The sequence below is a fragment of the Carcharodon carcharias genome, chromosome 21 (assembly GCF_017639515.1).
Source record: "Carcharodon carcharias isolate sCarCar2 chromosome 21, sCarCar2.pri, whole genome shotgun sequence".
NCBI lineage: Eukaryota > Metazoa > Chordata > Chondrichthyes > Lamniformes > Lamnidae > Carcharodon > Carcharodon carcharias.
Window position 1 is genome coordinate 25,384,535 of NC_054487.1, and position 16,041 is coordinate 25,400,575.

The 16,041-nt window shown below is 39.8% G+C and overlaps 1 protein-coding gene across 1 annotated transcript in view; it reads left to right on the top strand.

The window, feature by feature from the left end:
* zgc:110789 (Xan_ur_permease domain-containing protein) overlaps positions 1-16,041 on the top strand; it is a 71,369-nt gene that overhangs the window by 6,303 nt on the left and 49,025 nt on the right. The window contains exons 4-5 of the mRNA XM_041216183.1: positions 141-300; positions 12,524-12,705. Of these exons, the coding sequence (XP_041072117.1) occupies positions 141-300; positions 12,524-12,705 (342 nt within the window). The remainder of the gene's footprint in view (positions 1-140; positions 301-12,523; positions 12,706-16,041) is intronic.

Here is a 16,041-nt window from a genome sequence, read left to right on the forward strand (position 1 = left end):
CCTAAGAGCCAATGCCAACATTTATGCTGGGATCAAAATATTTCAGGCCCTTCAATGAAATTAACTTCCCCAAAAATTGCAGGAATTTGTAGCATCTGCTGTAACAAGAAGAATTGACCAATTTGCTACGTTTGTTTCAGATTGCCAATTCTTCAAGGAGGGACATTTGCTTTCCTAACTCCTACTGTGGCCATGCTGTCTTTGCCCCAGTACAAATGCCCAGAATGGACCTACAACAAGACACTAGTCAACGTCAGTGATCCTATCTTCATTGAAATTTGGCAGACACGCATACGAGAGGTACTTTATTCTGAAAACAGAAATCTATTTTTCAGGAGACTGTCTAGCACAGTGGACTAGTGACCTTTCACGTCTTGGGCCTGGGTTTGACTTCTAGTCCAGACTAATGAGCTGAAAACTTTCTCTAGCAGCAAGGGAGTTTGACAGACTTAACCTAGTTCTTAATAGGTCCTAGCTTCTAATGTAACATTACATTTGTAATTTCACTCAATAGACGATGTTGTTATGATCCCCGTGGAGATAGATAATTTTTAAAAAGATATTTGAATTCCCAGTGACCAACTTAAAAGGAATTGCACAAGAAGCTTTGAAGTGTTAAGACTCATATTGTAACAAACATACTAAAAGCAACAGCAACTAAACATTACTTGGTAATCAACTAATACTCTAAACTACAGGAACAATAACCCTTATTAATGTTTTAACCTGGCCAATAACCTCATGCCACATACATATACATTACAACACACTCTCCACAGGATTGTAGCTTTTAAAGGAAACAGTCCGCAGTCATCCCCAGCTTCCAATGGATTCATGTCTTCTCATTTTGCCAAGTTGTAACACCCCATGATCATCAAAAGACACTTCCCTTTGACAATTCAGACAATTCCTGAACTGACTATCAGCAGACCCACTCCAGCGATGTTTCCTCCTGGCCTCACCATGGCAAATCTTCCAAAGTCTTTAGATTGCTGTGGGATGAGTCTCTTTGACCAAAGACTATCCTCCCTCCTGCATTCCACTTGGTAGCTCACCCAGGACTTGCAGCCTTCTCCATTCCACTGATCACAACAGCTGCAACCTTTTGTCTCTGTGAGACTTCTCTCTCTATCTCTCCACATCTGTACAAAAATTCAGGGATCAAAAGTCTGTCCACAATCAGCCCACTAGTCTGGACTTTGTTTTCAGATGTGAAACATGACACATACATTTTAACAGTCTCTGACCTGAACCCCTCTCTCCCCATGGTAACCAAGCCACACAGGCTTGTTGTTAGGCAGAATTCAAAGTCGTTCACATGATCCTCTTCATTCCTCTATTTTTCTTTGAAATAAAGATACAATCCAAAACATATTAACAAAAACATTAACAAAACTTGAGAAAACCTTGCATTATTTCTGAAGTAATAATTTTTCAACAAGACAACAAAAATATGCCATTGGTAACACCTGGTCAACTAACCTACTAAACACAATACAGGTAAAATTTTCTCCTTTGTTGTCACATATCACCATTAAACAGTTTATCGTGACATTGTTATAAGGCTTAACCCATAACACCCAATTCATGTGAAAATTAGGATTTAAAGTTCAGTACAAAAACAAAAACAGAATTACCTGGAAAAACTCAGCAGGTCTGGCAGCATCAGCGGAGAAGAAAAGAGTTGACGTTTCAAGTCCTCATGACCCTTCGACAGTTCTGTCGAAGGGTCATGAGGACTCGAAACGTCAACTCTTTTCTTCTCCGCCGATGCTGCCAGGCCTGCTGAGTTTTTCCAGGTAATTCTGTTTTTGTTTTTGTTTTGGATTTCCAGCATCTGCAGTTTTTTTGTTTTTATTTAAAGTTCAGTACATAGGCATTCCTGGAATTCCAATATTCTTCCAAACAAGAGTTCATTGTACTACTGGTGGCTTTGCTTTCTGTCATTCATCGTAGAAAATCTCCTTTCTCATTTCGAGTAGGTTTTACAGTGTTCTCAAGTCCCGGACTAGAAAATTGTATACTTGGTTTGGGCTGGTTAACTTTGTCAAGAACAGCATTACTGACCTCTGATAATCCCTTGGGTTGTCTGGTACCAGCAGGTGTGTATCGTAAACCCAGGAGAAATTCTCTGTCATTATGCTTCTTACCTTCTGGATTCAGTAATTCGTTTTGTTCTTCTTTGAAAACAGACACAGCACCGTCATCAGGATTTTGAATTTTTAACACAGTCTTTGAACTACCCAGTTCAGATTTTAACTCCGCATCTCCATTCCCTTTCATGGTTGGAGGTTTTTTGAGTCTAAGTCTATAAAGAAAGTCTCAGCCAGTCATACAGCTGCATTGTCCTCCTCTTTAAATCAGGATTATTTTTAATCTTTAAGTTACTTCCCATAATTCAAACTTTCAATGTTTTCCTTCAGGAGAAACAGTTTTAGTGCTGCATCTTTCTGTGCAAACAGTTCATCCTTTGGCCAAGTAAAATCCTCCTTAGGTGCTTAAAGAACTTCATTAAGGCTATTTCAATGGATCAGCCAAAAAACTTTGATAGCCTTTTATAGTCAGTTCACAAAGTTTTCTCATTTTTTTTCCCCATTCAGTAAGGCTTTGCCTAGTTTTTTTTTCTAGCAAGAGCAACTGCTTCTTCATTTAGAAGTTTCAACAGAAAATGAAACAAAAATGGTTCAAGAAAAAATATCCTTCCTCTTAGCTCTATGGTATCAGTATTAGTTACAGCGGAGTCATTGAGTATTAAAGCAATGATTTCCTTTGTCCCAACATCAGCTTTAATTGCTGCTGCTATCTGCTTCGACACCTGTTGCTTAGGTTCTGCCAGCAGGTTTAATTCAGACAGCTTGAATTCATTTCTAGCTGCTATTAACTCATTATTGTCCATTTGATATTTCACTGTTCCTTTAACATCAGTAGTCTGAACTTTTGATTCTTTGGACACATCTTTAGTTGAAACAGTAAGTTGAAAACATACAGATACTTATGGATTTTTGCACATTGTTGATTTACCATGTACATTTTCAATTTCAATAGCTTCACTGGACTTGTCTGACATCACTGGAGACTTTATCTCCAGCAAGGTGATTTCCTAGTATAAAATAAACATCATGAATAGGAAACTTCACCACAATTCTCACAACTATACTGGAAATGGAACCATGGCCAGAATTTTCACATTGGTGTGTGGGGGCGGGGTCTGGCATGCTGACGTGTAAAATGACGCACGGTGACATCGAGCGTGTGTCCCAATGACACCACACGTCATTCAGATTTTTCATTTGGCAGGCGCCTGCCAGAGGCGACTGTGCACCCGTCCAATTGTCAAAGGCTTGTTAAGACCAATAAAATACCAATTCAGATAATTAACAGGGCTGCCCATCCAATCTTAAGTTTGGCAGGCAGGTGAAGAACCCAAGCGGCCTTCGCAATTTTTCAGGAAACCTTATCTATGGGCTTGATGAGGTTTCCTGAAGGCTTTATTAAACAAATAAATAATTTTTTCACATTTCATAAGCATGTCCCAGCTCATCTGACACTATTGCTCACGCTCTGCTGCTACTCACATGTTTGTGTGACAACTCATAGTCATCAGCCGTAATTGCAGTGGCCCTTAACATAGAAAATTTATGGCCTTCTAGATGGGACCTTATTTCTAAAGGGACACTATTTTTAAATTCTTCCATTAACATTGCCTAAGGTTTTCAAAACATTGATCAATATTCATAGCCCCATGCTACCTATCAAATATCATTTCCTTTTCTCTAGCAGATCCCACAGAAGTCTGATTCTGTCTCTTTAAATTTCTAAGCTTTTGCCTGTAAGTTTCTGGTGTGGTGTATTTGTCAAAAAAATACCACAACAAAGATATTGAGTATCTTCACTTCCAGTGATGGTTCTCTCTGGGAGCCACTTAACTCCGCCTGTCATCAGGATGTTAATCCTGTGGTTTTACTTTTTGTAGGCACATTAATATAATCAGTAATACATCTATTTAGCCTTTTTCCAGCTTTCCCTTTACCTATATCCATCTTGTGGTAAATTGTTGTTAAGTATTATTTCTCCTTACCCTTCAATTGCCTCAACTACAGATTCCACATAGTTTCACTTTTAAGTTTTTTTTCCCTGACCATGATCATCCTAAGATTCTCTTGAGGTCAGTTTCTCTATTGTCTTGATCATTTAAAATGTTTCCTTACTCTTTAGGCCATATTTACTATTCCATGCCTGGCTCTAGATCTTTGCTTATCTCCCTCTGTGCAGTTCCAATATGTCAGCTGATGGCCAAATTATAAAATTCAGTTCCCTTAAAACAGTTTGTATATTGTGTCCTCTTTCCCTAACTCTTTCTCCTACCCTTAATCCTTTCCTCATACCATCTTACACATGCAATATCTACCATCTCACCTTATTCAGGTTGTCTGGAGAGACTTTACAGTCCAATAAGAACATAATAAGAACATAAGAATTAGGAGCAGGAGTAAGCAATACAGCCCCTGGAGCCTGCTCCACCATCCATTAGATCATGGCTGATCTCATTTCGGCTTCAACTCCAATTTCCCGCCCTCTCCCCGTAATCTTTCAACTCATTACTGATTAAAAATCTGTCCATCTCCTCCTTAAATTTATTCAGCGTCCTGGCATCTACTGCACTCTGAGGTAGTGAATTCCACAGATTCATGACCCTTTGAGAAAAGTAATTCCTCCTCATCTCTGATTTAAATCTACTACCCCTTAGCCTAAAACTATGGCCTCTCATTCTAAGATGCCCCAGAAGGGGAAACATCCACTCCACGTCTACTTTGTCTATCCCATTTAGCATGTTATATACCTCAATTAGATCTCCTCTCATCCTTCCAAACTCTAGCAAGTATAGACTTAAACTACTCAATCTCTCCTCATAAGACAAGCCCCACATCTCTGGAATCAATCTAGTGAACCTCCTCTGAACCGCCTCCAGTGCAAATACATCCTTCCTCAAGTAAGGGGACCAAAACTATGCACAGTACTCCAGGTGCGGTCTCACCAAAGCCTTGTACAGTTGCAACAACACTTCCTTACTTTTATACTCTATTCCTTTAGCAATAAATGCCAAAATTTCATTTGCCTTCCTTATTACCTGCTGTACCTGCATACTAGCTTTCAGTGAATCATGCACGAGGACACCCAGATCCCTCTGCACTGAAGCATTATGAAGTTTCTCTCCACTTAAATAATAAGTCACCTTTTTATTCTTCCGACCAAAATGGATAACCTCACACTTATCCACGTTAAACTCCATCTGCCAAATTTTGGCCCATTCACCTAACCTGTCCATATCCATTTGTAAATTTCCTATTTCTTCATTGCAACTTACTTTCCCACCTATTTTGCTGTCATCTGAAAATTTAGCTATAGTACCTTCTATCCCTGAATCCAAGTCATTCATATAGATTGTAAATAGTTGGGGCCTAAGGACCGAACCCTGTGGCATCCCACTAGTTACAGCTTGCCATCCAGAAAAAGACTCATTTATCCCAACTCTCTGATTTCTGTTAGTTAGCCAATCCTCTATCCAAACTAATATATTACCCCTAACTCCGTGTGATCTTATCTTGTGTATTAATCTTTTGTGTGACACCTTATCAAAGGCCTTCTGGAAGTCCAGATATACTACATCTACAGGATTCCCATTATCCGCTTTGCTTGTCACACCTCCAAAGAACTCTAGCAAAGTAGTCAAACATGACTTACTCTTCATAAAACCATGCTGACTCTGATGGGGCATTTTGACTTTCTAAATGCCTCATTGCTACTCCCTTAATAATGGATTACAACAATTTCCCAACGAAAGACGTTAAACTAACTGGTCTACAGTTTCCTACTTTCTGCCTCCCCCACTTTTTGAATAAGGGTGTGATATTAGCATTTTTCCAATCCACTGGAACCTTTCCAGAATCCAGGGAATTTTGGAATATTATAGCCAATGCATCCACTATCTCTGCTGCCACTTCCTTTAAGACCCTGGGATGTAGGCCATCAGGTCCTGGGGACTTGTCACCCTTGAATCCCAATACTTTGCTCAGTATTTTTTCTCTAGTGATGGTGATTGTCCTAAGTTCCTCCTTCTCTTTATCCTCTGCTCCACCTGTTACTATTGGGGTGGAACTAGTGTCCTCCACTGTGACAACTGAGGCAAAGCATCGATTAAGCATCTCTGCCATTTCTGTATTTCCCACTATTAACTCCCCAGTCTCGTTCTCCAAGGGACCAACATTCACTGTAGCTACTGTCTTTCCTTTTATATACTTGTAGAAGCTTTTGCTATCAGTTTTTACATTTTGCGCTAGTTTTCTTTCATAATTTACCTTTGCTCTTTTTATTATTTTTTCAGTAACCCTTTGTTGATCTTTAAAAGTTTCCCAATCTTCCAGCCTGCCACTGACCTTTGCAATTTGGTATGCCTTAGTTTTTGCCTTTATGTTATCTTTAACTTCCTTGCTTAGCCATGGATGCTTATCCCCACTCTTACCATCTTTCTTCCTCATTGGGATATATTTTACTTGGGAGGAATTGAACATCTCCTTAAATATCTGCCACTGTTCATCAACTGTCCTACTTTGTAGTCTTCCTGCCCAGTCCACTAGGGCCAAATCTATGTAGTTACCTTTGTTTAACTCCAGAACATTAGTTCTGAGAACGCTAGTGTTCTCATAAAGTATTCTCATAACAGTTTTAAAACAGAAATCAGGCATCGACATGTTTTGCTTCCTTATATTCTTCTCAAACAACATTTTATTGTCTCAAAAGTAACCCACTAAATTTTGTCTGACCTTTTTTAAGAATTATCCCAGATTCATTAATTCAGCCAAAAATTGGTTTTCTGCCAAACTTTGACATCTTGAACTTAACTTTATATTTTGGGAACAGACTGACAATTACAAAAAGCTTGCTACATTTGAATTAGTATCAATTGTTGTCAAACCTTTTAAAATAAAAATTCCTTTTTGAGAACTTTATCGGGAACCAAAGTGCAATTTTTAAAAAAAACTTTTTAAGAACTGTAACTTACACTATCAAAATTAAAATGACCTCTTTCTCATGTGTATTGATTTGTATCCAGATTAAAATTCCCATATGTTTATCAACACATTCTTTACCTTAGATAGCATCCTAGTTATTCAAAAATAACCTGTTAAATTACACTGCACTTTTCACATCTCAAGATTGTCCCAAATTCAAATAACAGTGCTGTTGGGATGCAGATTTCCTTTCCGATTTAATTCATCTCTTCAAAAGAAACCCCTTTTTATCCAATGGAACCACCTAGACTGTGTGTTTATGCCTTTTGGTTTTCCTAGATTCCTTTTGAATTTCAGAATACCAACTCGTATGGGCTAATTTAACTGATATGTATCAATCCCAATCAGCTTGGAAGTTGGTGATAAGGGTTACTCCCTACTAGTCTGCAAGGGGGTGGTACAATCATTGGTTCATCTCAAACAAAGGCAAACCCTGTTTTATCTTTACAATACCTTCAAATTGTGATTTTTGCCAGAAATCTCAACTCGAACCTTATACCCAAAACTTTGGAATGTTTGAGTATAATTTTCCTTTAATCTAATATGGGACTTTCAACTCTAAAGTGCTCAGCTACACACACAAATGACAATTTAGGGAAGAAAACACATTAAAGCTCACATACAAATGCTTCCTTGCACACAAACACACATATATATATATAAAGGTATATTTATGTTCCTATAACATTAACCTTAATGACTTAAAACCCTTATACTCTAAGCAAGACTTCAAGTAGCAGTGGGGGGAATAAAGGGATCTTGGAGGCTCCACCTACAGGGACAGTCAAACTGATTGAAGCTCACATTTCCTCTGCTCCTGCCTGTCACTGCTCATCCCCACCCACCCCCCCACCCCCTGCACTAGCTACAGGTGGTAAATAAAATATACTCAGCCACTTTGCAGAGTCGTTCTGAGGATCTGATTCAAGTATCCTGCCAACTGTTGTGGTATCTTTGACAAATGAACCACAGATTACTATCATTTATTCAAGCAATTGCAAGGAGAGAACCACCTTAAAGCAGCTTGAGGTAGCACTCTACCAAATTACAAATATACAGCTTATTTTTACATCACTGATCACATACAAGAACATTGTTCAGATGCCAACCTTGTCAGCATTTGGGTTTACATTAAACAGGTATCTCTGGTTCCAGGTACATATATCCCCTTTCACCCAAGCAGAGCCGTCTCCCCCTATCTAAGCTGGGATCATCTGCCCTTTCCTTATCTGTTGAAGAGCACACTTAATCCATCTTGTTTTCATCCTCTGTCTCCAGTCTGGCTCCCAAGGCCTTTCTGGTGATTGTAGACCCTAAGGGTGTGCAAGGTTCACCTAGAAAGCCTTGACTATTAATGTACTTGATGGCACTGGCTGCCTGGAGATTCTAAGTAATTCCCTTTCAATAAATTCTTACTGTATTCCCCCTAACACTGGAACTAACTCACATGCATTGGAATCAGCTTTCTTCAGTGTATCATAATCACTAGATTATATATCTGAAAGTAACGAATACACATCTAATGCTTTTCCCATAAACATGCTATGCAATAAGACTGTCCAGTTTTCCTGCTGCCATTGTAACTTTGTAGCAATTTTCGCAAATGACAAAATATATTTCAACTTCTTCCTCACTGAATTTGGCACTAAGTGTGTATTCCCTACAAAATCAAAACCAGGGGTTGTATTTCACGCACCCCCACCAGCTTAATGCCCACTCCCAAGCTCACTCCCATACCAAGATCAGCAGCAAGCCCACCATATTCAAATAAGTAATCAAGGGTCAATTACACTTTTTATCAAGCCAATTGACCCTGATAATATGCTGCCTACAGTGTGGGCAGTTGGATGGGAGTGGGCAGCCCAATTTTTTAAACAAAGTTCTTCAAAGGGTGTGAAGAAAGGGGGGTTTCAATCTTTGGTGGCTGCCCTTCGCCAGTTGGGGGGTGCCCCCCTAAGATCAACACACTCTTTCTTCCTACCCACCGCAGCATTAAACCCACCCCCTCCCTGGCCTGCCCAAATTCTCCCTTGCCCAAGGCCCTAGACTTATCCACTCTGGGAATCAATGGGCCTTCTTCCTTCTTCTCCTGCAGTCCTGACAGAAGCCACTGACCCGCTGTTGGTGCTGCTGGGACTGATGGAGCCGCTAGCCAATCGGATTAGTTGGCAGCTCTAAGGGGGCAGGAATTCCTCCCCAGTGAGGAGTGGAAGCTCGACTTGGCCATCATTTAGTCTTCCCGCAAAACTTTAAGGCTGTGGGGTGGGTCGGCATGGAACATGTCGGCTGCACACCAATTTTGCTTCTGCAAGTGGGCAAGCCATCTCAGCCCAGTATTATCCAGCCCCAGGATTTAAGTCTAACTTATCATCAAGTCTACCTGCTACCTGCTGTTAGGGTAATCTAAGTTTGCTCTATTGAGTTAAAATTATATGGTTTCCTCTCTCTTTGCAATCCGAAGTTTTCCTTTTTCCTCTTTTGAATTCCAACTCAAGTTTTCATCTTTCTTTTTTGTCTCTTTCCAATTGGAATTTAAGTTTTTTTCATTTCTCTCTCTCTTTCTCAAATTCAAGTTACTTCATTTGTAATTGAAGTCTAACTAACTCAGCCTGTGTGCTATCTGAATTACTCTTTTCTTCCTCAAGGTTCAGGTGCTGAGCCAATACTTTAACAATTTCTGCCTTTTTAGCTCCTACTTTTAAATCTATTTCTAATTTTTTCTGCCACTTCCTCCAAATTAAACTTTTTTAACTGTTACCAGATATTCATAGTTAGATCCTCTCTTTCCAGAAAAGCTTCAGCAATAGATGTAGCCATGTTAACTTTTAAATGAATACAGCAAAAGTAACTGTGAAATCATCTTTGTTTTAGACTCTGGAAAATTCCAGTTTACTCATTTCCATCCTCTGGATTTATACCCTGGAGAATTTGTTAAGATCCCCATAGAGACCAATAACTTTCAAAAAAAATATTTGAATCCCAATGACCAGTTTAAAGGACTTTTACAGCAATAGACAAAGTAAAAGCAACATCAATGAAACATTATTTAGTAAGCAACTAATGCTCTAAAACTACAGAAACAATAACTCTTCTAAATGTTTAATGTAGCCAATAAACCCATGCCACATCCATATACATTAAAACGCACTCTCCAAAGAATTAGAGTCTTTATAGAAAATAATCCACACTCACTGCCAACTTCCAGTGGGTCCACATATCCCTGTTTTGCTGAGTCTAAATGTCAAGTGACCGTCAAAAGGCACTTTCCTCAATTTCTGGAGAATCCCTGAACTGACTACCAGCAGTAAGGTCCACTCAGGTAATTTCTCATCTCGGCTTTACCAGGGGAAATTTTCCAAGGTCTTTAGATTGACACAGGATGCTTCTCTTTGACCAGAGACCATCCACTGTATTGCATTCTGCCTGGTAGCTCACAGAGAACTTACAGCCTTTTCCTTTCTACTGACCACACCAGCTGCAGCCTTGTGTCTCTGTGAGACCTCTCTCTCTCTCTCTCTCTCTCTTTTCCTGGTTTCCAAAAATTCAGAGACCAAAAGTCTATCCACAGTCAACCCAACTGCTCTTGCCTTTGCTTTCAGGTGTGAAGTACATTTCAATACCCTCTGACCTTGGACCTCCTGTCCCCATGGTAACTAAGCCACCCAGACTTGTAGTCAGGCAGAATTCAAAGTAGATCACATGACACTCTTCATTCCTCCATTTTACCTTGAATTAAAGATATAGTCCAAATCATAATCCTCTTACAAAAACTCACATTCGTAACAATGTAGGAAGCAATAATTTTAGTGTAGAAAGAGGATATTCTACTAAGGCTATAATTAAGGGATAATATTGGTGGAATGTAAAGGGAGCTTTACCTTGCATCTAATCCATGCTAGACTTGATCCAGGAGCATTTCATTCTGATAATAGATGTCCAAAATAAAAAAAAATTCAGTTTCACGTGTTGACATAATAGTTATAACATTGATTCATAAAGACATTATGGCACAGAAGGAGACCATTCTGCTCATCAAGTCCATGCTGGCTCTCTATATAGCAATCTAGTTAGCCCTCTTTCCCCCATGATGTCCCCATAGCCCTGCAAGTTTACTTCCCTCAAGTGCCCACCTCTACTACCCTCATAGCACAAGTCCCAGGTCATTCCCACTCACAATGTTCTTCCCTACATTCCCCTTTCCATCTATTGCCCAAAACCTTAAATCTGTGTTCTTCCATCCATCAGCTAATGGGAACAGCTTTTCCTTGTCTACCTTATATAAACCTGCATAATCTTATATATCTCTATCAAATCTTCTCTCGATCCCCTTTGCTCCAAAGAGAACAACCTCACCTTCTACAGCTTAAAGTCCCTCATTCCTGGAACAAATAATGTCAATCTCCTCTGCACCCTCCCAAGAAACTCCACATCCTTCCTTCCTTCATCCAGCAAATATTTCACAAAAATATTAGAAGAAATTTTTGTTTTGGTACTCTTTCAAAGAATCAGACATGATTGGTCAAATCTTTCTGTGCTGTATGAATCTGTGATGTTGATGGGGGAGAGAAGGTGGTTGTGGCACGTTAGAAAGACATTCTGCTCTTTCGTCTTGCACAGTGGCCCAGCCCAAATGCTTATATTCATTTTCCCATGAATCTTCACTTGTGAAAATGTTTACCTTCTGTCCATTACATTTTTACAATGACTGAAAACCATGATGGTTTGGTCTCATTTATATGGCTCTAGAACATTGTATTTTTCCAAGTCCTGCTGAGAGTGATTTGGTTTGTGTTCCAGTTCATGCTTTTTTTTTCTCCACTCTGGGCTAGCAAAACGAAGTGTGGCAGAAAGTATGTTTCCCATTCCATTTCTGCAGTTAATAAAAAGTAGGACTTGCATTTATTTAATGCTTTTCATCACCATCTGATGCCTTAAAGAGCCTTACAGCCAATGAAGTGCTTTTTGAAGTGTACTCACTGTTATAATGAAGAAAATGAGACCAAGCTAATTTGCACACAGTAAGGTCACATAAATGGCAATGTGATAATGATCAGATAATCTGTATTTGTGATGTTGATTAAGGGGTGAATATTGGCCAGGACACCAGGGGTAACTCCCCTGCTCTTCTTTAAAATAGTCCATCTATATTTACATCTACCCAAACAGGCAGATGGACCTTGGTTCAATGTCTCATCCAAAAGACAATCTGACAATGCAGCACTCCCTCAGTACTGCACTGGAGTGTCAGCTTTGATTTTTTTTGTGCTCAAGCCCTGGAGTGGAATTTGAACCAGAGTCTTTCAGAGGTGAGAGTGCTCCTAATGGAGCTTCTAATGAAGAGTTAATCAATGATTCTCAGAATGCTGGTATTTCATTTTTCTTGTATTTTCTTATTGCTTTAATGGCACAAAACAAATCTAGTCATGGTAACCTGATAATCTTATTGTTTGCAGATCCAGGGAGCAGTTATGGTGGCAGCCTGTTTCCAAATAGTTGTGGGATTTTCTGGTTTAATTGGATTTTTAATGCGGTATATTGGCCCTTTAACAATTGCTCCAACCATCTCTCTGATTGGACTGGCCTTGTTTGATTCAGTTGGGAATGATGCAGGGAGCCACTGGGGTATTTCAGGCATGTAAGTACTCATTACTAATATTAAATAAAATAGCTGTAAGTACTTAATGTTAACACTATATAAAAAGTTTATTACTTGTGAAAATCAATACTTAATTGAGGGACTATAAATACTCATATCTACCAAGAGAGGCAATAGCTGTAAACAGTGAAAATGAGAATTGAGGAAAGGATTTGTAATTCTTAAATCTAATAATAAACGGGCATTGCGTGTATTCATGGCTGGTACTGTAGACAGTGGTTGCAAACTGAATGCCTGTTGTAGATTTCAGAACTAGTATGCAACATGGGACTTGCATGAATACAAAGATATATAGGTTAGTGTAAGCTACACACTAAATACAGGGACTAACTGGTGAAAACTAACACTAAACAAATGCAACAAAGTGGAGGGCTGTAAATATTTACAGTAACATAAAGCTACAAGTTGTTACCTGGGATAAAGTGTAGAGCAAAGAGTGGTTGTGAAAGAGTATTTCATTAACGAAGTTGGGAATTTGGTAGATGTAGGGTGGATGGGCAAAATGACTACAGAACCATGGCGCAGGAGGCCATTCAAGCAGGGGGAGTGAAAAGGAATGTGATAGTGATAGGGGACAGTATAACCAGGGAAGTGGACGCTAGTTGGTAAAGCCACGACAGGCAGTTCCAGAGGTTGTGTCTGGGTTAATCCTGCCTTGTGCCTGGATTAAAGGCAGCTCCTCGCGGCTGGAGAAGAACTTGGAATGGGAGGCGGAGGATCTAATTGTGGTCCAGATAGCACCAATGACATAGGTAGAACTAAAAATGATTTTCGGCTGAGAGAGTTTGAGGAGTTAGGGCAGAACCTCAAAAGAGATCATTTCTGGATTGTTACCCGAGTTATGTGCCAGTTGGCAAAGGGATAAACAGATTAAAAGGTAAAATACGTGGCTGAAAGAATGGTGCTGGGGACAATGGTTCCTTTTTATGGGCCACTGGCACCAGTACTGGAGAAAGAGAGAGCTATTCATCTTTCTTTCTCTAGTTGGGAAGGGCTCCACATAAACCAGGCTGGAACAAGTGTCCTTGCAAATAAATACCTAGGGCAGTAATCAGGGTTTTAATCTTATTAAAGAGGATGGGAGGATTCAAAAAACATAAATTCAAAAGCAGCAAGGGAAATATCAAGGCTCAACATCGAAGAAGCATTTTGGGTAAAATTAAGCAGAATGAATCAGGAAGGGAAAGCGAGAGTAACAAAGGTCATAGGACATTAGTGGTTATGATGACATCAGGGAAAATTAAAAAAAGTCAAAGGCACTAAACCTGAAAGTACAAAGTATTTGCAACGAATTAGATGAATTAATAGCACAGATGGAAATTAATAGATTTGATCTAATAGCCATTACAGAAACATGAGGCAGGATTTTTAATCCCTTGGCGATATGAGCATGGAGGCAGGCAGGTGGGAAAATGGGCTGGCTGACATGCTGGTTTACCATCCTGTCCTGGGCCATTTTCATGGAGGCAGGATTGGAGATGTCAGAGCTACCCAAATGCAAGCAGCAGATAACCACGCAAGGATAGTTGAAGGCCAATTAGGACCTATTGTCAGAGGTGGCATCGGGGCCAAGCCAGCTACCTGGACACGGCCTTCCAGTGACAAACTAGGGGGGGTGGGGGTGGGTGGGGGTGGGGGTGGGAACCAGCGATCCAGCCAGCTGTGGCCACAGCTGCCCTACATACGGGCTCCCCTCATGATGGTGGCCTGGCTGCTGAGGGGATTTTTTTTAATTTAAAAGTTAAGAAGGTTGGAGAGACAGCAGCTCCATCTTAGCTGAGAAAATCAAGAAGTAGAATCAGTTTGGGTGGAACAAAGGGCAGAATTTTCCAGCCCTCCCACCCCCATCCAATGGTGGGCCGGCAAGCCATTGAAATCTCCATCCACGACGGCAGGACTGGAAGATCCTGCTGGCATGAAGGGGCTGGGAAACATGGTTGGAAGTTGTTTACAGGCTTCCTAACACAAGTTGTAGGATAGGACAGAGTATAAATAGGGAAATTAGAGACCTGTGTAATCAAAGTAATAAATTAATCAGGGAAGACTTTAAACTTTAATTAAATGATGCAAACTAAATTGCCAGTAATAATGTGTAGAATGAATTTATGGGATATTTACAAGATAATATTCTAGATCAGTTTATCAAAGAACCAACCAAAGGAAACAGGTTGCTTTTGATCTAGTGTAGAACAAAGAGAAAGGACTGCTTGGTAAGCTTGGAGTGAAGGGGCCTAAAGGGAAGAATAACCATAACATAATATAATTTTACACTGAGTTTGAAAGTGATTTTGTTAAGTCCAAAACTAGAATCATAGAGTTATAGAGGCATTTATCACACAGAAGAAGGCCATTCAGCCCATCAAGTCTATGCCGGTTTTGTGCAGAGCAATCCAGTCAGTCCCACTCACCTGCTCGTTCCTCACAGCCCTGAAAGTTTATTTCCTTCATGTTCCTATCCAATTTCCTTTTGATATCATTGATTGTTTCCACTTCCACCACCATCATGGGCAGCAAATTCCAGGTAATCACCATTCGCTGCATATACCCCCTACATCTCATGTCCAAAATCTTAAATCTGTCCCCAGTCATTGTGCCATCAGCTAAGAATTTCACCTTGTCTGCCTTATCTAAACCTTCATAATCTTGTACACCTCTATCAAATTTCCCTCAATCTCCTTTGGTCCAAGATGAACAACCCCAGCCTTTCCTAACCTAACTCCCCCACCCTGGAACCATTCTGGTAAATCTCCAGTGCGCTGTCTCAAGCACCTTCACATCTTTTCTAAAGTATGTTGACCAGAATTAGAAACAATGTTCTAACTGGGGCCTAAATAGAGCTTTATAGAGGATCAACATTTGTACTCAATTTTTGAAGCCCAAGATCCCATATGCTTGGCTAACCACACTCTCAATACATATTTCCACCTTCAAAGATTGATGCACATGTACCCCCAGATCCCTCTGTTCCTGCACACTCTTTAGAATTGTGCTGCTTCCTATCCCTTCTGTTACAATGCATCAGTTCTCATTTCTCTTTATTAAATTCTATCTGCCACTTGTCTACCCTTTCTTCTAGCATATGTCCTGTTGCAGTCAATTCACATAATCCCCACTGTTTGCCATTTCTCCAAGTTTGATATCATCAGCAAATTTTGAAAATTTACTCGGTATCCCAAGATCTGAGTTATTTATATTGTTAAGATCAGATGAGAAAGATAGAAAGGCTGCCTTCTTTTCCCACTCCTTGTTTGACTGCAACAGGATTCTCTTAAAGGATATGTTCGTCAATTATGTGAGTGTTTAACTGTTTAAGTG